Source organism: Pseudopodoces humilis, chromosome 26 (genome assembly GCF_049639895.1).
Source record: "Pseudopodoces humilis isolate 2021_Gansu_Grassland_sample_001 chromosome 26, ASM4963989v1, whole genome shotgun sequence".
NCBI lineage: Eukaryota > Metazoa > Chordata > Aves > Passeriformes > Paridae > Pseudopodoces > Pseudopodoces humilis.
Window position 1 is genome coordinate 3,569,305 of NC_142225.1, and position 21,318 is coordinate 3,590,622.

A 21,318-nucleotide genomic window follows, 5' to 3' on the forward strand; every position below is an offset into this window, starting at 1 on the left:
AAAAAACACATGGATCCCATTTTTTGGGGGTTCAGGGGGCTGGCAGGAACCATTGGCACATGCTGGACAGGATAGTAAGGCCTGGGGGGCACACACTGTCCTTGAGTGGCTGCAGGGGACAGTGTGGCCCTGGCAGAAGCTCCCTGGGACTTTTCCATTCCCCACACAGCTCCCGAGCTCTGACGTGGCTCTTTTCCCGCTGGCAAGGCCGGAGCTCCAGATCCACTCATCCCCTGCCCAGCTTTGGGCAAACCTCGGCCTTCCCCTGCTTTGCTCACAGCTTCTCTTCACCACAAAGGGGATCTGGTGTCCCCCAGCTGCTTTCACCACCCTGTGCCTCTCCTCCTGCATCTCTCCGAGCTGTTTTGGGAGCTCTGGGAATCTCCATCCCTCTCCCGGTGCCAGCCCACTCTGCAGGGAGGTGACAAAACCGGTGGGGGCCGAGCTGAGGGGGAGTTCAAAGCTGGACAAATCCGCAGTTGTTTTCCAGGAGAGCTGATTTCCCAAGACAGCCGGAACACACCCGGCACCTCTCGCTCTGTTCCCGGCCCTCACATGCGGCCGTGTCCCTGTCCCATCCAGCGTGGTTCTCCTTGGCACAGCCCCACTGGAATGTCAGCTGGACATTCCGGGCTCCTGCCAGCGCCGACGCACTCGGGCCGTGCTCAGATGTTCCCTCATTCCTCGCCGTGGAGCCTCAGCGAGAGGCAGCGCCCTGAGGCTCAGCCGCAGCCCCCGGCGGACACCGGCGCGCACAGGTGAGGGTTGGGCTGGTGCCAGGTGGGGTGGATGGTGTGACGGGGACACAGCTTTGGAGGTGGGTGGGATGCTGGCAGGAAGGCTCTGGCTGGTGGGAAGGGATGGGAGTGGTGCTGGGGGCTGGTGGGAATCTCTGGAGCGACCTTGCAGCTGGTGGAATGGCTGGGAAGTGGAGGGGAGGGAGGTGCTGTGGAAGGCAGAAAGTGGGCAGGGGGTGAGGGAACCTGTGCCCTTTTCTGCAGAGTGGTGTGGCACCGTGTCAGTGGTGGCACTGTGTCTGTGGTGGCAGCGGGTCCATGGTGGCAGCGGGTCCATGGTGGCACTGTGTCTGTGGTGGCAGCGGGTCCATGGTGGCACTGTGTCTGTGGTGGCACCGGGTCCGTGGTGGCACTGAGTCCATGGTGGCAGGGGGTCCGTGGTGGCAGCGGGTCCATGGTGGCACCAGGTCCATGGTGGCACTGGGTCTGTGGTGACACTGTGTCCATGGTGGCACCAGGCCCCAGCTCTGGGGTTCCATGCAGGGCTGGTTGGGGCTCCAGGCGAGCTCCAGCACCAGGAGCACACACAGATCTCAGCCACGTTCTTTTCTTGCCTTTTAATGAAGCAAAGGATCTGCAGTGCTTGGAACCCAACTTTGGAGCTCTGGGATGCTCTGGGAGCAGGGAGGTGGCCAGGAGGGGCCACACTGAGAGCATGGGCCTGTGCACAGAGCTCTTGTTTCTAGAGAGATTTTGCTTTTTAATATTCCCGGGTGTTTCTGCCACAAGGACCCAGCCCAGCCTGACTGCGCGTTTCTCTCAGGGCCACACGAGTCCTCTTTGGGATGGGATGGAGTAGGTGCCACTCAAAGATTGGAGAATTGAATCTGCCTGGTTCCTTTTGGCTCAGTTTGGAGTTGGGGATAAACAACCAGTTTAGCTGAGACTCCTTTGACATTTGGCCCAGGGTGGGAGGTGACAGTGCCAGGGGAGCGGCGCTGTCCCCAACGCTGCAGCAGAACTCTCCCAGCTCCAGCCCTGCCAGGAGCAGGGGCACCTTCCACGGTTTCTCCAAAGCCCCATCGCCTTCCTGGAGAATGGAATATTTCTCTTCCATGCAGAGGAATATTCTCCATATCCTCCTTCCCCAATATTTCCTGGCTCCACCTGCAGCACCTGAGCTACTTTTCCTTTAGCTGTGGGAAAAACACTGATGGATTCTGGTTTTGCTTGGAGGGTCTGGATTTATCTGTAATTCTGTGTATTTTCAGTGACGTAAATATCTCCTGGCATTTGCGATACCTTGAGCCAGTGGAAGTGATTTATTTCCAGTGTCTTGTTTCAGGGGAGGTCAGTGTTTGCAGGAACATTTATCTGCTCCGAATGGATGAGCTGCTTCCCAGCAGAAACTCCCAGAAAAGAACCTCCTTCTCCTGCTGCAAATCCTGCTCTGAGTTTTGCTTGGGAGAAAACATTCAGGAGCTTTATCGAATTGTGGATGTTTTTTCCCCATCTCCCTTTGCAATGCTAAGGTTGCCAGAGCTGTCAGGGGGTTGTGTCAGCTGAGTCTCAGCCTTGGACTGGCTCAGAAGCAAGAAAGGATTTAAGTCGTGTTGTTCCCTGCTCCAAAGAGGTGTTATGACAAATCCACTTGCTTTTGGCTTTTCTCCTTCTTTTTAAGGATGGGAGGAAGGGAGGGAAGAGCCACACAAAAAACCTCACAACAAACCTGCGGCTCCCGAGGCAGAAAATCCTCTTTAAAAATTGCCACAACTTAACAAAATGCCGAATGCTTTTATTAACACCCGGGAAGGCTCCGAGGAGCCGCTTTCTTCCCGGCTGGAAAGCGCTGGGCTCGGGAGCCTGGCTTTGTTCCTCCGGGAAAGGTAATTGTAGAGCAGGAATTCCTCTCCAAAGAGGAATAATGGGAGGGGAAAAACCCCACCCTGGGGGAGATAAAGGAGCCACTGGTGCGTTTGGAGGTGGCTCTTCCCTGCCTTCAGCCCACTCCATCCCACCGCTCCAGGTGGGAAACAAAACCGGCACCTGCAGCAGGTGCTTTTCCCTTGGGGGTTAATCCCGGCAGGAGGAGCAGGGGAGATTTGAGCATCACAGAATATCCCGAGTTGGAAGGGACCCAGAGGGATCATTGAGTCCAACTCCTGAGCTCTGGATCCTTCCTGCAGAATGGGGAATATGCTCCGTGCCCGCAGATCCAGCTCGGGGTCAGCGCTGGCTTCAGGGCAAGCCCTTCCTGCAGAGCCCCTGCCCACCGTGGGAAACTCCAGGTGCCTCCAGGAGGTGCCACCACCCCTCTGCTGTTCCCTGGCTCCTGCACAAGGAGGGGTGACAGCGCTGCCCTGGTCACACCTGTCCCGTGGGGCTGCCAGGGATGGAGCTGCTCACCTGGCAGAGCATCCTGGAGGCTTTCCCGGCAGAACTGGATCTTGCAAAGGCATCATTGTCCCCTGCACTGGGGTTCTGCTGGCAAAAACAGGGTGCAAAGCTCCCCAGGTTGTGCTGAAGCTGGAACAATCTGGAGAAAGGGTCTGTGCTGCCATGGCCCCATCCTCAAATGATGATTTTCATGATTTTTTCCCATCCCTGTGAGTCTGGGATATGGAGTGTGAAGCCAGGCTGCTCCAGCACCAACATCAGCTCCTTTTTGTCATCCTTGGTGCATGTGGGATTCAGTTCCTGATGTCCAAGAGCCATCCATGGGTTTCCTGTGAGGAATGGGGGAAGGAGCAGGTGGTTGTGGGTGCTGCTGCTGGGGATGCACCACGGATGTGCTCTGTGATTTCCCTACGTTGCTGCTTTGGAGCCGAGACTTGTTGCTATCAGAATCAAGGAGGAATTTCTGGAATCAGGCATGGATCCATTTCTGGGGGCAGGGTGGAAATCTGGGTGTGAGCCCTGTGGGTGCTGGTGTGACACATCCACATCCCCCTGTGCGTGTCTGTCAGCCTGGGAAGGAAATGCTCCTGCTGCTGCTCCGGTGTTTAAATGCCAGGAAATGCCCCAAACCGAGGTTTCTTCGGAAGGTGCAGAAATTGTTGCTCACCCCACCTGCAGTGTTGTAGAGCAAGGGAGTGCCTGGGGGCTTGCAGGGGCTTTATAACAATGTTGGGAATGTCTGAGGGAAGGCCTGGGACCGTCCTAACACGGCCTGTGGGACAAACTGGGGGTGTTCCACAGCATCAGTGCAGTGTGTTAATGACCTGTCCAAGGAATCCCTGATCCTGCTGCCTTGTTGTCACTGCTTTGATTCACAGCTCTTCTTGGTCTCTGTCTCTTGTCCCCAACACAGTGAAATTGGGGCTTTCTTGAACTCCATGTGCCAGGCCCTGGGCACTGACAGATCTCATCCCACCCCGCTGGGTGACCCTTCTCTAATTCTTTAATTCCCTCTGTTTTGCAGATTTCATTGCTGAAAGACCAGCGTGGAGGAAAACCCAGAGTGGGGGAAACAGCAGAGTGTGTGAGAACTGGCCCAGCACTGCCCGTGCCAGCCTGTGCTTCCCATCCCCGAGCGCTGCTGGGGGTGGGGCCAGAGCCCCCTGGGCTGTGCCTGGCACCATGGTGGGTCAGAGCCCGCTGGGCCCTGGCGAGGGCAGGGCTGCCGTGCTCCTGCAGCCCTTCGTGCACCAGGTGGGCGGCCACACGAGCATGCTGACCTACGATGAGCACACCATCTGCAAGCCCCTGGTGTCGCAGGAGCTGAGCTTCTACGAGTCCCTGCCCCTGGCCATGAGGCAGTTCACGCCTCAGTACAAAGGTAAGGGTAGCTACAGAGCTCTCACCTTCCTAAAAAGCATCCCCAGCTGTGCCAGGTGAGCCTTTTCCAGGCGCAGAGGATTCTCCTGCCTGTCCCTCTGCTGCTGCCCCATCCCTGACCCCCATTCCCAGTAGAATCTCACAGCCCAGCCCCTAGAAAGCAGCACTGGGAGAGCAGCACCAGTGTTTTTAAAAGACATCCTCCCTCCCTTCTCTTTCTTATTCCCTCAGTATTTTCTCCTTTTACTGCCAGACTTGTGCTGCTCATAAAGCTCCTGACCCTGGCTTTTGGGGGAGGCGAGAAGCTCGGTTGTCACGTAAAAACTTAAAATATCTCTTGGTCCTTCGGCATTACAGCAAAGAGCTCAGTCTGCCACGGCTCCAATGCGCTTCCAGCCCAATGTCTCCCTTTCCCAGAAAGTCAGGGGCCTCTGCAGATTTATGGGACAATATTAAAAAGATGCTTAAGGGAGAAAAGTTTTCTCTGAGCGGTTTCCTCTGGCAGGAGCTAGGTTTGGTGCTGCAGCACTGGGCCCTCACTGATAAAGCTGCTAAACAGTCCCAGGTTAATCAGTCCAGGGGTGCCCTGGTTATTCAAACCTTTTTGTCTTTTCTTCTCCTGTTTCAAGTCCCAGAGAGTTTTATGATGAGGGGTAATTAAAAAGCAATTCTCTAATCTGGCTCACAGGTTTATTCCTCTCTCGGCTGTCCCAGCCCTGTTGCCAGGCAATTAAAAAGGTGAAATGCTTTTCTGTGAGGATAATGAAGGGAATGAGTGTCCAGAGGGATGATCCTGGTGGCTCCATCCCCCATTCACACGTATCCATGTACCTCATCTCTATTTCTGGGCTGTGGGAACAGCCCTGGGACCATTATGTAATGGTGACATTCTGTGCAATGGTGATATTCCCTACAATAGGGATCAAATATCATTCAAGCCTCACCCTGAGCCTGTGGCTTTTCCTGCTCACTTCCCCCATATCAGGCAGTTTGGTGACCTTGGGACCAACTTTTTTCCCCTTTGAAGGCCCTGTCTTGTCCCAGTTGAGCTCACAGGGGGATGCTGGGCTTGTTTTCCAGCCCAGTTCTGCTCAGGTTCCCAGTGCCCTCGACAGTAGATGAATGTGCTTGTAAACACAAAAATAAACCCACAAGGGCAGAGTTACAGAGTGAGGCTCCTGAGAGCCTCTGGGATGCCACCAGCGTGGTGACAGCACCCAGAAATACTCTCTGGCTCCTTGCTGGTGCCGGCAGGAGCGGGATTGGGGTGTCAGTGACACCAAAGGCCAGCACAGCCAGGCACCCAAAGGCTTTGGAGAGATGTTTGCCCATGCAGCAAAGGAGGAGCTCTGAGGGTTGTCTGCCACACACAGGTCACAGCAGGACACCTGCAAACCCCCGTGGGATCCCCCCAGGAAACAAAAAGCACTTTTCAGGCTGAGCTGTAGGTTTTTTGAAGGCTGAATTTCCAGCTGGGAGGAGGGAGAGGATCACATTCCCTTCCAATTTAACGCTCAGTTCTCTCCTTTGAAAAATCTTCCCATTAATTTTCATATTAATGGCTGATATTAAACAACTCTTACTTTCACGCTATATATAAGTTTTTTGGGGCCAGCCCGTCAGCACTATGCAAATGAGCCCAGCCCTGCTGACTGCAGGCAGGAACTGGGACAGTTTTTAAGGTTATGGTGTTTGCAATTGAGAGCTCCAGTCGCCTCCCCGTGACTTTTTAAAATGAAAAAGGCTTTGATTTAGGCAAAAGACATGCTGGCTTTTATTTTTTTATTTTTTTTTCCCCCATGCCTACATCCCCTGAAAATGTGAAGCAGTCATCCAGGCTGAGAGGAGATTTGTTTGCTCTCAGAAATATGGATTTTTTAAGAATGGGACTTAGGGAAAAGTTAATGCTGGAGCCTGAGGAAGATGGAACTCCCTGAGCCGAGCATAGAGGGCTGGGAGGGGTAAAAATATTCCTTTTCCCCCTAATGAAGGTTTGCAGCCCCTCAGCTTCCTTGGCAGAGCGGCCTGGGTAGATTTCCCCCATTTCTGTGCAAAGTCAGCCTCTTTAACCCAGCCTGTTCACAGTTATGCTGATTGAACAGCAGAAGGGACCAGGAATGGTTGTGGTGAGGGAAAAACATCCAAACCTGAGGTTTTGGGGTGCAGGACCTGGGGAGGGATGGGCACCCCAGTCCAACTGGGGTGGCTGCAGGGACCATTCAGGTGGGGAAACCCTCCTGGGGCAGCAGAACCTGGCAGGCAAAGCCTTTGCTCAGTGTTTGCTCACTGGAATCACTTGAAATGGAGAGAAGGGGCTTTGCGTGTTTATTTGCTTTGGCACCTTTGCTTGGGAGAGCAGAATTGTTTGTTAAGCTGCTGAGATCATCTCCCCACATGCCCTGCAGACCTGGTGGGGATGCCCTGGGCACAGCTGGACCCAGTCCAGCTCCCCAAATACCTCACATAACGCCTGGGCACAGCTGGATCCAGCCCAGCTCCCCAAATGTCCCACAGAACCCCTGGGCACAGCTGGATCCAGCCCAGTTCCCTGTGTCCCCAACAGGGCTCTTTCCAGTGCTGCCTTTGCTGGTGCCCCTGCCCTGTCCCTGTCCCCTGCCCTCTCTGGGATCTGGCAGCCCGCTGAGCCTCAGATCACAGAATCACAGCATGAACCAGGTTGGAGATGACCAAGTCCAACCTCTGACCTAACCTAACAGCTCCTCATCAACCAAACCATGGCACTGAGTGCCACATCCAGGCTTTTTAAAAACACATCCAGAGACTGTGACTCCAGCACCTCCCTGGGCAGACGATTCCAGTGCCCAGTCACTCTTTCAGTGAAGAATTTTAATTTTTTTTCTGATGTTTAACCTAACCTTCCCCTGGTGCAGCTTAAGGCTGTGCTGTAAGAACGCCCCCGGAGCGTGGGGAGGCTCAGGAGGCTGTGAGGGAGCAGGATGGCGTTATCAGCCTTTCCCAGAAAGGTCAGAGCCAGCGGCGCAGGGATCCATGGCCATTCCTGCGCTGTCACTTGAGACATGCAGACAGCCGGCCCCGTGCCAGGGATGGGCTCACGTTGGGCTAAATCCGTGCTGGACTGGCTGGCATTTGAGCCCTGTGATTCCTGTCAGAGTCAGGGAAAATTGCAACGTTCAAATGCAGGATGGTGTTTTAAGCACTCAGGGTGGAAAAAAATAACCTCTGGTCACGGTGTTGGTCCCTGGAGGGCACAAACACCGGGCGTGTGACACTCCGGACCCCCGTGGGATATCTGGGTGCTGGTACTTGGCGCTGGGGGAGGGACACGACCATGACAATGTGTGGGCAGTGCCAGCCCATGGCCACATCCCTGCCCTGCTCCTGGGGCTCTCCAATTAAAAGAAGCAGTTGGCACGCTGGGTGTCCTTGGAAAATACCTTGTCCCAACCCTCCCTTTTCTTCCTGCCAATGAAATGTGTTTCCAGCCTTGTGCTGTCTTTAAAAAGCACTTAAATTCCTTGTGATAAATAAGCTGGGAGCTCCTGACCTGGAGTGGGGGGCTTTTCTGGGTCACATGGGGCACAGCAGAGCTTGGACGGGTGAAACAAAGGAATGTGGGGTTCAGAGGAGGCAGGTTGCAAACTGAGCCTTGAGATGGGGAACACTTGAAAGTCCTGAGAGTATTTTCCAGGATCTCAGCCTAATGATATTTTATTTGGCTTGAAATCAGAGTGGGATCAGTAAAAGGCCACGAAACACAAGGTGGTGGCCAGGCCCCTGTGATACCCCACGGGCTCATCTCTGTCTCGTTTGTTTTCCTCTCTGTCCAGGCATTGTGTCCGTGCACCTCAAGAAGGACAGCATGGGCAACCTGACCCTGATGGCCAGCCCCAGCCTGGGCCAGCCAGACAGCTGCGGCTGCCTGGACAGTGCCGGCGGTGACCCCCCGGTCACCTTGTGGCACAAATGCAAGTGGAGCCACACCCAGGTCACCAAGACCTTCAAAGACAGGTGAGGGTCTGGCATTGCCTGCAATCCTTCTGGCTGGCATCTGCCACTTGGGTGGGGTTGGGATGGGTTTGTGGTGGGTTTGGTGGCCCAACTGTGGGTTTAGGGCAAAAGCAGTGCCCAGCTAAGGTGAAGAACAGCAGAGCCAAGCAACACACAAGAGCTGTGTTTGTGGTTCTGCTCTTCCCTGGCATGGGGATGGAGTGGGGTGGAACTGGGATGTTGTTGCTCAAATATGTGCCTCAAATTCTGCTCTAAACCCCATTCCTTGGAGCACAGCATGCTCCAGGAGAGGAGAGGCCATGGGAGAACAGTCACCGAGCAAGGAATGTACCTTTGCTGGCAACAGAGGAGCTTCAGTCCCATCCCATCCCATCCCATCCCATCCCAGGGGAGAGCTCTCCCAGGAAGGCACCTGGTGCTCCCAGCACCTCTGGCTCACAGAGGTTTTCTGCAGGACATCCTTCATTCCAAACTGGCTCAGAGCAGGCCTGGGCCACCTGGGACTGCAGGTGGAATATCCCTGCTGTGGAACCGCTGCCTTTGGAGTGATGGGAGTGGTGGAGTTGGGATGAGCGAGATCAAGGAATGGCCCCCCAAGGAGAAGAGATCTCCTCATCACTCTTTCCTTCCCTCCCCTCCCTGGAGCCAGCCCCTCCAAGTTTGGAATCATTCCCATTGTTGGACCATTTTCCTGTGCTGTGCCCATTAGGTGGATAAATAGAGATCCCTGGCAGCTGGGGCTGTGAATGGCTTTTCAAGGGAGCCAGCACACTTTAAATTATAATGAAAAAAAAGTATTGGCAGGCAGCAATAGCTGGCTTTCTGAAAATTACTGTTATGGAGTAACAAAGGATCTCTGCAGGTTGGACATGATCAATATGGTTCCTTTGAGAGTCCCTGAAAATCCACCTTATCAAGTTTGAGGCCCTACACAAAAAAAAAAAGGAAAAAAAAAAGGAAAAAAAAAAGGAAAAAAAAAAAGGAAGGGAATATTCTCCTCTGGAGCTTATAAACACAATGTGTCCCTTTGTGTGCTTTGTCTAGCTGCCCTGGGAAGATGCTTTTGAGGACAGACCTTCAGTATCACACAGATTCCCTTTTGGAAGATGCAAATGGGAAGCAGCCAGAAAGGAAGAGCTACAACCCCTGGGGACTGCACTGTCACCGGCAGCACCTGAACCGCATGTCCTCCAAGCACAACGAGAACAAACTTCATCGTATCCTTTCTCCTCTCTCCCCTCCGGCACAGTCCTGGATAACAGATCAGTGTAGGGTTTATTGCAGAGGGATGCATCCCCTCCTCTGCACAGACTCTAGGAAAATAAGGAATATTCTCTGTTACCTTCTGTCACTGTTAAAAAAAAAAAGAAAAAAACTAAAAAAATAAATCCCATTTCCCATCAAGAGTTCTCAGCAGAAGTCAAAGATCCCCTTGGCATACATTTAAAAACACAACTATACAGGAATTAGCAGCTGCCTCGCCTTTTATTTTCCTATTACACTTCATTACCCACCAGTCATGTGAGTAATAGAGTTTAACAACTTCCCCCACCCACCGGAGTGAGCTCAGCACCAGGGAAGGTGTTGGAGTGACAGCCCAGGGCTACGGTGTCACTGGAGAATGGAGCTGTTGGGGCTTTAATTGGTAGGGCTGTAGTACAGTAAATTAACTGCAATTGGCAGCGAGAGGCCCATAGCAATGACACGTCGGAGAAATTGGCTCAGAAAGTCTCATTACAGTTGTGAGCTGTTATGGAGAGTGTCAGCAGTTGCTTTGATTTAAGGCATCTTTCAATTAGAATTTAAAAGTATTGGGCTTTCCTGAACTCCCACTCAGAGTTTCTCCTGCTGGAAAATGTGGTGTCCAAGTACAGCTATCCCTGCATCCTGGACCTGAAGATGGGCACTCGGCAGCACGGGGATGATGCCTCAGAGGAGAAGAAAGCCCGGCACATCAAGAAGTGTGAGCAGAGCACCTCGGCATCGCTGGGCGTGCGTGTCTGTGGGATGCAGGTAAAGCCTCCATCCCCTCGGTGTGTTGGTTCCCCCCTTGGTTCCTCACTTGGAACCAAGCTGGAATCTCCAGCTTGGCTGGTGTGAATTATTCTCTTTTCCCCCCAAACATGGGCTGTAAAAAGTGGCCTTTCAGAGAGGGTGTCAAATATAGCACATTTAGGGTGACCCTTCCTCTGTGCCACTGCCACCAGTGTGAGCAGCTGGAACCCTTCACTCCATCTGAGAAGCTGCTTTTCCACACAGATTCCTGCTCAGCTCTTGGCTGTTGCATGAAAAAAAAACCCAAAAGCACCACATTGCCCCACTTGTGCTTTGGCTGAGCTGCCCCATCTTGGGGCTCTGAGAGCCAGGGGTTCATTTTGGACTGAATTTTTTCTGCTGGAAATCTCCATCCTTCCTCCTGGAAACCCAAACGCATTGCATTTCCCTCAGTCACTATTCTCCAGCAGATTTCAAAACCCTGCCTGAAAGATAAATTGAGAGTAATTAGAATAGAATGTAAAGCAAAATACGTAAAGTCAAAACCTGTGTCATTTTAAGTCCTTTCAAAACCTATGTCCTTTTAAGTTAAGAGAATAAAGTAGATACTTATTAAAGTTCTTCAACAGATACACCTTTGGCAGTCAAAAGCCTCCCAGAGGCTACACCCAAGATGGACAATGGTCACAGGTTTTTCAGACAGATGTTATAAATTTGTATTGTGATATTGGCTTTCGCAGGTACTAAGATGAATATTATATGTTAAATACTTTTTAGCTATGTATGTACTTTTTTTCTTGCTAACAAATTTTAAGCTTAAAAGAATTTCCTAGGTACAGGGCAAGGAAACCCCAGAGGGCAAGGACAGTGGGGCCCAAGCTGGTTATCAGGAGAACAATAGAGCCCAAACTGTTATCAGCAGAAGATATGAAGCCCAGCTGCCCTCAAAGGAAGGATGAGAGGCCCGGACTGTTATCAATACTTATCATTTGCAGAAGAAAGGAAACCAGACTCAAAATAATGGTGGTCAGCAAAAATAATGATGACCAGCAAGAATAATGATGACCAGCAAAAATAGTGCTGACCAGCAGAAAATAAAAATTGTGCAAAAGCATATTCTAAGAAGGCGTAACTAGGGAGGGGACATGTTTTGAATATGCATAAAATCCTCACAGCAGGAGGGGATAAAAAGAGTGTTCCCAAGATACCAGGTGTGTTCCTGGCAACCCGCCAGGGCACCTGGCCGTTTTAACCCTTTGCTTTATTTCTTTTGTCTCCTAATTGTCTTTTGTTTATATTAAACTTTTTATAATTTATTAAGTGAATCTTGTTTTTAATACAGATATGTTTGGTCTATTTGCATATCAGGGGTTAATTCTCCAATTACAGGTAATGAAGTTATATTCCCCCAGTTTCCTACCCTCCAATTACTTTTGTTAATACTTTTCAGGGCCTGAGGCTGTGGGATGTCCTTGGGTTCCAGGCCCAGAGGAATTATCTAACCAAAGTGTGTCAGTGTTAAGTGTGCACTAATGCAGCACAGGATTTGAAAAATATAAAGGCTAAAATCTTAAGGCATCATTCGTGAATCCCTCACAACTCAGGATGATGCTGTAAGTTTTAGCTTTTATATTTTGCATATTCTGTGGCGCCTAGGTGTATAATTTTAAGGTTCATGTTAAGTGTTAGTGAGCTCTCTTCACAAAGCAGATAGACAAAACAATTCCTTTTCTAGCTTGCTACGAAGGACAATCAATACAAGTTTCAGGCCCAAAAGCATCAACAACAGTGGACTGAAGAGAGAAAACAAGCAGGATGGGACTTCATAACCTGAAGCTGTAATTGGACAATTAACCCAAATATGCAGATAGACCAAAACTTATAAAAATGTGAGACCTCGTGACCAGATGTCCATTTTTGTGACCATTTTTAGGTCCATCTTAGGTGCAGCCCTGGCCAGGATCTTGTACTGCCCAAGGTGTGTCCTTTAAGGCCCTCCAATAAATCCCAGCTTTATTCTGAACTCTGTCCAGCCCCTGCTCCAGGTCAGCCTTCTTCAGGCATCAAGGATATTCTATGATTTTATGGATTATTCCTCTCTTCCCTCCCAGGTTTACCAGGCAGACACTGGCCATTTTCTGTGCAAAGACAAATACTACGGGAGGAAGCTCTCGCCGGAGGGATTCCGGCAGACCCTGCGGCAGTTCCTGTGCAATGGGAACCAGCTGCGGACAGACCTGCTGGAGCCCATCGTCCTGCGCCTCAAGGCCCTGCTCGCAGTGATCCGGAAGCAAAGCTCCTACAGGTTCTACTCCAGCTCGCTCCTCATCATTTACGATGGGCAGGAGTACAAGGAGAGTGCGGATCATCACCTCCCCTTCCCAAAAACTCACGGCACGAACCCCTCCAGGGTGGATGTGAGGATGATAGACTTTGCCCACACCACCTTCAAAGGCTCCAAGAGCAACCCCAACCCCACCCCACACGATGGGCCAGACCACGGCTACATTTTTGGCCTGGAGAACCTCATCAAAATCCTTCAGAGCTTGTCAGAAGGGAAGTGAGAATTTCTGTGAAACGGCCTGGATTTCCTAGTGATTGATAGCCCTGAAAATCCCGCCTGGGGTCGGCTGTGTGGGACCCTCCAGCCACTGGATGTGGCATAGAACGAGCACAGATAAATTGGGAAGTGCTGAAAACTCTCTGTGTCACTGAACTGAAGTGTGGAAAGCAGAGAGCTGGAAGAATCTACTCTCTCTGCCATCCATCAGAAGATTTATTTTCCTTTCTGGTTTTACTGCTGTCCTTGATTTATTTGTGAGCCAAAGAAAGCATTACTTGAGAAGAGTCTTAATGATAAACCAAGAACTTCTCACCCTGCAGCTGAGAGGGAGGAGGGTTTGGGGCAGGAACAAACAGATGGAGCTTCCCTTTGGAGCTTCCCTTCCTGCTCCTGCTCAGGTGGGAGGGAAAAACACCCTCCAACATTCCCAGTGTCCCTGGTCGGGATTCTCTGTGCACGTGTTCAGACCAAGAGCTGCACCTCACCAAGCTTTAACATCCCTGTGGGGGTATAACAGGGAATTTTCCATGGATTTTCTAGGAAAGAGGCTCCACTGGGGCTGGAAGCATGGGAATACGATGACTCTGTCAGGTATCAGCCACAAAAAACTTTCACATCAAGGGATTTTTGCTTAAAAAACCAAGGAAAACAAGAAAAAAAAGTGTGAGATTGATTCAGGGACTGCACGTCAAAGGTCACTCAGAAATTCTTTGATACAAATACTGTGTGCGCATGTGCGCGTGTGTGAGTTTGAAGGAGACAGTAACAAAAGACTCTAAAAATAATGTTTACAGCTTCTGTGGACAGATTTTATTATTATGACGGAACAAATATAATTCCTTCCTTCATGGTGTGGGAAATCTGAAGGAGAAGTCCTTGCACAAAGAATAGAGCTACAGAACTCCACTACCGGGGAGTGGGGATATCAATAAAATTGTGAAAGTAACTCCCAAATGTTGTCCATCTCTTTTTCCCTCCCGCAGCATCCTTGAGGTACTTTATCCTTCGTTTAAGTCCATAATTTTTTAAGAGAGCCGTTATTGCCACAAGTTTAAACACCAGATCTCAAGGGAGATGCTTCACTTGGATTTATGTCAGAAAGCTGGGGAGCTGCTGCAATTTATAGCTGGAAAATTTAAGACATCTGGCCCAGATGTGTATTTTGCTTGGCCCAGAGTCCACCTGGGAAGACTCTTGTTCGCAGTGTTGGGTTATTGCTTGACCACAAACTGTAAAAAAGTAGCTGCAAACACCCAATTTCAGTAGGGAGCAAGCCATGAATTGTCCTGGCTCCCATCAGATGTCTGGGATAAGACTTTGTGGCTTTGTGGATAAGTTTGCAGAGCCACCTGAGCATCCTCAGGGTGCACAGCAGGACACGGGTGGGACAAGGGATGGATGAGAAGGGTCTGAGTGTGACACCATAGCCAGAGAGCCTCGTTGGGCAGCCCCTCGCTCTTCATTGCTGCACAGAAAGCAACTTGTTGGCTGAATAATTAGAAAAAGCTCAACGTGCCCTCCCTTTTTACCCCTCATACACCTGCACAGTGTGGCTGCCTCTTCCCTGGCAGTGTCCAAGGCCAGGCTGAACGGGGTTTGGAGCAACCTGGGATAGAGGGAGGTGTTCCTGCAAGGGCAGGGGGTGGGATGAGGTGGCATTTAAAGTCCCTTCAACTCAAACCATCGTAAATCCTGTGAGGAGCAGGTGAGGGAGCTGGGGAAGGGTCTGGAGCACCAGGAATTGCTGAGGGAGCCGGGGAAGGGGTTCAGCCTGGAGAAAAGGAGGGTCGGGGGGACCTTCTGGCTCTGCACAACTCCCTGACAGGAGCGGGCAGCCGGGGGGTTCGGGCTCCGCTCCCAAGGGACATGACAAGGGAAAACGACCTCAAGCTGAGGTTCAGGTTGGAATTTCCTCATTTTAAATGCGGTCAGGGTTTGGAAGGGGCTGCCCAGGGAGCTGTTGGAGTCCCCATCCCTGGAGGTGTAGCACTCAGCACTCCGGGCCGGCGACAAGGCGAGGACCGGGGGCAGTTCGGGACCCGCCGCTCCGGGAAGGAATTTCCCCCCTCAGGCATTCCCGCCCCGCCTCGCCCGCCACGTGACCCGGCGGCGGCGCCACGTGAGCGGCGCACGTGACCCGGCGCCATGGCCGCCAGCCGGTACCGGCGCTTCCTGCGGCTCTGCGAGGAGTGGCCGGTGGAGGACAGCAAGCAGCAGCGGGACCTGGGCGCGGTCCTGCGGCAGCGGGTGGCACAGGCCTTCCGCGAGGGCGAGAACACGCCGGTGAGGGCCGGGAGGGCGGTAACCCCGCGGCGCCGGCCTGGGAGGGCGCGGGGAGCGGCCCGGCGGTGGCTCCGAGGGGTCGGGGCGGAGCGCGGGGGTTTGGGGCTCACACTCGGCTCTGCCTCGGGGCTCGCTGGGCCGGATGCCGGCAGGAGGTTGTGCTCGGGGCTCCCTGAGGCTTCATGGATAATTTAGGACATCCTGAGCTGGAAGGGAACGGGATGCACAGGGGTGATGGAGGCCTGCTGCTCCTCGGCAGCCTTTGGAACGCACATCCGGGGAAGCCTTTGGAATATCGGCCACGGGCTCGTGCCTCCACGGGGCAAACTGAGGTTGTGCCCAGGTCAGTAGTTTGTGCCCGGGACACCTGGGTTGTACCTGGGACAAATGATTGGTACCCAGGACACCGGGTCTGTACCCAGGACACCTGGTTTGTACACTTAACACTGGGCTTGTGACCAGGACACTGAGTTTGTACCCAGGACAGCTGTTTTATCCTCAGGACAAGTGGTTTATACCCATTTCTTGCACTCTTTGCACCATGTCCTTTGGAGAACCCCATTCCTGTGGTTAGGGGAGTGGCGTACAGAGCTTTGGGAATTTTTCAGCTGTGCTGGAACCCAGTTAATTCCTGTGATCTCCTTACCTCGAGGGTGGGATGATGGGATGCTGCAGCACTGCCTGACACTGATGGAATGCAGCAGTTGTACAATTGAATTCCGCCTCCAGCTGTAATTCTGTTGGAGTTTAGGCTTTGCTGCTGAAATAAATTAGGGAATCTGATGCCTGACTTGGCTGCAGACCTTCCCAGGCGTGGAGGTGTTGCTGCAGAATGCAAATGTGCCCTTTCTTAGCATAAAAACATTGTTCCAGAGATGCGTTTTCGACCTCAAGGGGCCATTATAGGCTCCTAATCCTGTACTGGTGACCGGAATTGTCTGCAGCAGGCATTTTGGGAAGGGTTTTATTGCTTTTCCATATGCTCAGGGCAGCTTAATAATGTTGCACCACTTGGCTCCAAGATCCCAAAGCTGCCACTGATCCTGGAAATCTGAATTGATGCCTGCAGCAGCGGTGGAAATTTGTGTAGAGAGGCTGAATGTGCTGGCAGGAGGAGCTTCTGAGAGGGGAACTAGAGCCACGAGGCCTCTTTAGCCATCTAATGGAATGAGATTTGCTGGATTTCCAGGGGAGGGATGCTGTTTGTGCCACCCTTTTAATGGCTGGATGTGCTGGAGCCTTGGCATGGGGTGTTTGGGATGGGGCTGCAGGGCACAGGTGGGGATCACCTGCAGGGCGGTGTGGCTGTCCTTGTTTCCTCTCCTGCAGCCCTGCTGAAAAAGGAGACTCTTCCTACTTCATCCTGACACCTTTCTGTTGATGTTATTTTTACTCTTGACCTGTTTTAACCATTCATGGAGCAGCAGCATTGAGTTCTGGGGTGAGCTGGGCTCATTGTACCACAACACCCAGGAAAAGCATTGTGGACTGGAAGAGCAGCTGAGCAGGAGCTGTGCCAGGCAAAGACACCTGGCACAGGTTGGGGATGAGCCGGATCTTCCAACTGAAATAGCAATCCAGTTACCCTTCAAGCTGTTCCCTGTCATTTGTGCTGATTTCCCTATTCAATTACAGGCTATTTTTAGCCCCCTACAGGTAGTTTCTACCATCTAGCTTGGCACCTTGTCCTGTGGGATTCCCTACAGTGAGGCAGGTGACAGAAGTGGCCTTGCAGCAGGAAGGGCCACAGATTTCACAGCACCAGCCAAGAACGTTCTCTGTGACCGTGTATTCTCTGTCAGGTCTTGTTGATGCAGAGTTTCAGATCTGTTCTGGAAATCCCAAGTGTTGTTATTCCTGCAGGCCAAGCTGGTGGGAGATGGAGGGGAAAAATCTGGAGCAGGACAGCAGATGGACAGTATCCAGCAATGCACTGGGAATTCTGAGCTGTTCTTTCATGGCCATTGTCCCTTGGAACAAGGAGGGTTTTTGGTGTGGAGGTGTAAAACCAGACTTGTGTGCCACTTGTGTTCCTTGCAGATCTCTGACCCTGAAGCCTGTGACCAAATGTATGAGAGCTTAGTGAGGATCCACACCAACTTCTACAAAAACAAGGTGAGAGCTGCAGCACTGGCCACTGCCCCTCTCTTTGGCGGGGAGCCACCACCTGCTGCAGCATTCCTGGGAATGGCAGTGTTCCTGGGAATTCCTGAGGGACAGCTGAGGGGCGGATGCAGCAGTGGCAGCTGCTGGGTGAACGGGGCAGGCCTGGTTCCTGCTGTGGATGAACAGAATCCCAGCTGGAAACTCGCTCAAACTGTACCAGCTGGTGACACTTGTACCTTTTTCATGCACTACAAGTGACTTCTCTGTCTCTCTCCCTCCTTTTCCTGCTCTCCTGAGAAGTACCCACGCCTGAAAGACACCACCTTCACCGGGGTGACAGTGGAGGATTGCAGGATGATCCTGGCCACAGGTACTGCTGCTGGGATTGGTCTGAGAGGGCAGGGCCGGGGGAAAGGGACATTCTGGTCTTTGGGGTGCTCCTTTGCATCCCTTCTCAGCCCCTGAGACTGGAGGGCACCAAGGGGCTGCCTTCAAATTCTGTGAAGGTGTATGAGGAGTAAGTTGAGGAATAATTCAGTTGAGGAGTAACTCAGTATATTGGGGTGAAGAATCAATTGGATTTTGCACTGTCAGGAACAATAGAGGGTTTGCAAAGGCTCTGTGGAGTCAGACAGCAGGATCTGTGTGGAAGGAACATGTTTGCTACGTCATCCCAGCACTGAGCTCAGCTCTTTCACCATCTTCCAATTCCCTTCATATTCCTTCTGTGTCAGACCTTGGATGGAGCCGGGTGCCCCACGCAGAAATGCTCTCGGCACATCCTTTATAAAGAGCTGGGAGCCAGAGCAGTTTTGTTCTGCTCCAGTTCCTAACTTTGATTGCAGTGTGTGGAAACTGAGTATCAGTTGTTAGTGATAAGAGACTCCCTGCATTGATTGCAAGGGAAACCAGCCTCGCCTCAGGCCCAGAATGAAAATTCATTAAGATGAAAAGTCAGGAAAGGAAATCAGATGGAAGGCAGAGCTCTTTTAAGAGGGTTTCATTCCTCTGCTTTCCTGCTTATCTTCCTTGGGCTCCATCTCTGTCTCCCTTCTCCTTTTGCAGACATTCTGAAACAGATGGAAGACATAAAAAGAGGGACGTGGAAAAGACTGCGGGAAAAGTTCTCTGCCAAGAAACCCGAGGAGGACTTGAAGTGAGGGCCCAGCTCTCAGCTCCTCCACTGTACATATCCCTGAAGCTCTGTGTGTTGCCATGATGAATAAAACTGCTTATTCCTCTTAGCAACAGCGTTTTTGTTCAGCCCTACCCTGTACATTCTTCATATTTAGTGCCTCCTTTTTTTTCTGCTGAGAATCTAGCACATCCCTGCTGGAGCAGTGTAGAGAAGGGAACTTTGTGGTGTCAAACCTGGCCCTTTGTATCTCAAAAAATGGAACAAGCAGGAGCTGCCCAGAGGGAGGAGGTGCAGCTTTAAATGTTCTTGTGAAGAGAACAGAGAGGATGTGAAAACCTCTCTGTGCTTGTGTTTGTGTGTTAGCCCAGGGACCAGGGCAGTGCAGGGAGGGAGAACTTTAATCATCACATTTATTTTCCTTCAGAGAAGACAGAGAGGATGGAGGGTGACTTTGCCATGGTGACAGTGGAGCACTGCACAAGTTTAATTCAGATTTTAATCAGCTGCTGCAGAGCTGCTGCTGCTGGAGGAGCCATCTCTGTGCAGATTCCCCCCAGCCTGAGGAGAGAGGGATGTGTGGGTTAGTGCAGAGCTGAGGGTGAAGGCAGGATTAAATGACATGCTGCTAGATGGGGCCATAAACACATTTCAAGTGCTCTGCAACTTCACTATTATGGGCTTTTTTATTCCTTTTTAGAGCTTTACTGCTTTCATCAGTGTCTGTTCTTGGGCTTGGAGCTGGGGCTGGCTTGGGAAGGATGAGTGTCTGGAGCAGAGCTGTGCCAGGGCTCCACAGCACCAACAGCTGCTGCTTTTTATGGGTTTCAGCAGCGATTGCCTGGCAGGCAGTGAAAGAATTTCAAACTGCAGCAGGCTCTGGTCCAGAGCTCCAGGAACCAAGGCTGGTGCTCCTGGTGACTCTTCATGGCAGCGTTTGGCAGGGGATGTGCAACACCTGGAGCTGGGAGCAGCAGGCTGGGTAGCACCTTGGGTGCCAGCTTTGGGTTCTGCTCCTGGCCTTGTTCTGTGCCTCTGTTTGACAGCCCCATCCCACACCAGAGGGCACAGGAAGGGGACTTTCTTTACCACATTGAAGTTTTTATTATAACATGATTCTGTATTTAATTTAGTTAAGGCAATTTACACTTCAGTTCTTAAGTAACAATAACGACTAAACAAACAAACAAAAAAAAAGGTAAAAAAAAAAAGGTAAAACATGACACCAGAGATGAAACTAAAACACAGGACACCCCTTCACAGTGAACTCCTGTAAACCTGCAGGTTCCTACTACTACTGCTGCCCAAAGATCCTTGGTCCACAGAAGGCAAAAGACTTTTAGTTCCCACTAGGACAAGCTCAGCTCCTCATCTGGTGAGTTAATTAAATTAAATTAAATTCACCTCCTTGAGTTCAGCTGCTCTTTTCTGCACCACGGGATGAAGAGAATTCTGTAAATGGAGAGGGGTCAGCGTGGAGCAGGCACAGCACATAATGAGGGCTGCTTGGCAGATATCCACAGGGACAAGTGGCACTCAGAATAAGTTAAATAGTGCGGCCCTACAGCTACTTACCCCACAGCTGAGGGGCTGGAGCACATGGAGATAAAGATACAACCCTCCACAGTTGCAAAATAAAGAGTTATTGCAATGAGGAATGAAAGTCCTGTATGGTTTATCTTCCTACGAGGGTGTTAGAAAAACACCTGGGCCCAGGTGTGGGGAGGACTCCGGCCAGTCCCTGCTCCTGGAATTGCTTACAAGCGCTCTAAGGGACATGCTGCCTGGGAAGCCCTTTCCATGTGGTCCCCAGACAGCGACAATCCATGCCTGGAGCCCAGGGAGGAGCAGCCTCCTCAGCTGACACAGGTGCAGTCCCTCGGTGGCTGGAGCTGTGTCTCAGTGGTTCATGGTGTTCTGGACATCCACAAACCCCATCCTCTGCCTGCGCTTCCGCTGCTCCGTCATCTGCAATCCCAACAAGGACACGCTGAGGCAATTCCAGGCCCTTCCACTCTTGGATGTGCTTCCCAAGTGTCTGCCTGCACTGCTTTGAGCCTCTGCCAGCAAACTGAGCTGATGAGGCACTACCCAAACCCACGTGTCCCCGATTCCCCCAGAAAAGAGCTGCAGGAGTCCTGTACTTGTATTGTTGTCATGCTGCCTTGGGCAGGTCCTGCCTCCCACTCCCTGCCCTCAGTGGCTATTCTGGGAAGGACAGAGGGTTCCTACGGGGATTTCCCATTTCCCATACCTGTTCCTTCAGCTCGTTCAGCTGGGAGGTGAGGTGGGACACGAGCTTCATGGTGGTGTTGAGTTTGTCCTGCAGATTGCGGATCTCGTTCTGCTCCCCTTCCCCTTCATTGCTGACCAGAGACATGGCTCGCATCCGGGGGAACCAGTCCAGGTTCTTGTTCTGGGAACATGACCACAGACAAGGGGGGGTGGGGTGAGGGGTCAGAGAGAAGGAGGGAAGGTAGTGTTTAACAGGCAGCTTCCCTGTGCTTAGGGATTAAAGAAATTCTCTTTGCAAAAATATGCAATTTTTCCATGCATGTTCCATTTCTAGGTTGGTTCTTGGGCTCAAGTGCAGAAGTTTTTCTTTCCTTGCTTTCCTTTCCCTCCCTTGCCTTGAAACACCCTTGAAGCTCCACTCCCTGCTTGGTTCAAGCCTTCAACTCACGGGATGAGCCCTCGAACAGACCACATGGAAAAAACCAGCAAAGGACGAA

At 51.7% G+C, this 21,318-nt stretch overlaps 3 protein-coding genes across 3 annotated transcripts in view; 2 read left to right on the plus strand and 1 right to left on the minus strand.

Annotated features, from left to right (window-relative positions):
* The first annotated feature begins 516 nt into the window (after positions 1–516).
* On the plus strand, positions 517–13,999 carry IP6K3 (inositol hexakisphosphate kinase 3). The gene is made up of 6 exons (XM_005529356.3): positions 517–758; positions 4,159–4,515; positions 8,324–8,504; positions 9,549–9,721; positions 10,342–10,517; positions 12,611–13,999. Exons 2-6 carry the CDS (start codon positions 4,317–4,319, stop codon positions 13,061–13,063), a joined length of 1,182 nt encoding a protein of 393 aa, XP_005529413.1. The 5' UTR covers positions 517–758; positions 4,159–4,316; the 3' UTR covers positions 13,064–13,999.
* Positions 14,000–15,173: 1,174 nt separating this feature from the next.
* On the plus strand, positions 15,174–18,695 carry UQCC2 (ubiquinol-cytochrome c reductase complex assembly factor 2). Its single transcript, XM_005529355.3, has 4 exons — positions 15,174–15,345; positions 17,386–17,460; positions 17,752–17,821; positions 18,517–18,695. Exons 1-4 carry the CDS (start codon positions 15,208–15,210, stop codon positions 18,609–18,611), a joined length of 378 nt encoding a protein of 125 aa, XP_005529412.1. The 5' UTR covers positions 15,174–15,207; the 3' UTR covers positions 18,612–18,695.
* Positions 18,696–19,666: 971 nt separating this feature from the next.
* ITPR3 (inositol 1,4,5-trisphosphate receptor type 3) overlaps positions 19,667–21,318 on the minus strand; it is a 36,665-nt gene continuing 35,013 nt past the window's right edge. Inside the window, exons 57-58 of the mRNA XM_005529354.3 lie at positions 20,841–21,002; positions 19,667–20,554 (exon numbers count right to left, since the gene is read on the minus strand). Coding sequence (XP_005529411.1) covers positions 20,486–20,554; positions 20,841–21,002 — 231 coding nt within the window. The 3' untranslated portion in view covers positions 19,667–20,485. The remainder of the gene's footprint in view (positions 20,555–20,840; positions 21,003–21,318) is intronic.

Excerpts from the sequence above, each read along its gene's own strand:
- IP6K3 (XM_005529356.3), top strand. The coding sequence starts at position 4,317 with ATGGTGGGTCAGAGCCCGCTGGGCCCTGGCGAGGGCAGGGCTGCCGTG. Across the intron at positions 4,516-8,323 it reads GTTCACGCCTCAGTACAAAG|GCATTGTGTCCGTGCACCTC; the intron begins GTAAGGGTAGCT and ends CTCTCTGTCCAG. Across the intron at positions 10,518-12,610 it reads TGCGTGTCTGTGGGATGCAG|GTTTACCAGGCAGACACTGG; the intron begins GTAAAGCCTCCA and ends CTTCCCTCCCAG.
- UQCC2 (XM_005529355.3), top strand. The coding sequence starts at position 15,208 with ATGGCCGCCAGCCGGTACCGGCGCTTCCTGCGGCTCTGCGAGGAGTGG. Across the intron at positions 17,461-17,751 it reads CCAACTTCTACAAAAACAAG|TACCCACGCCTGAAAGACAC; the intron begins GTGAGAGCTGCA and ends TCTCCTGAGAAG. Across the intron at positions 17,822-18,516 it reads CAGGATGATCCTGGCCACAG|ACATTCTGAAACAGATGGAA; the intron begins GTACTGCTGCTG and ends CTCCTTTTGCAG.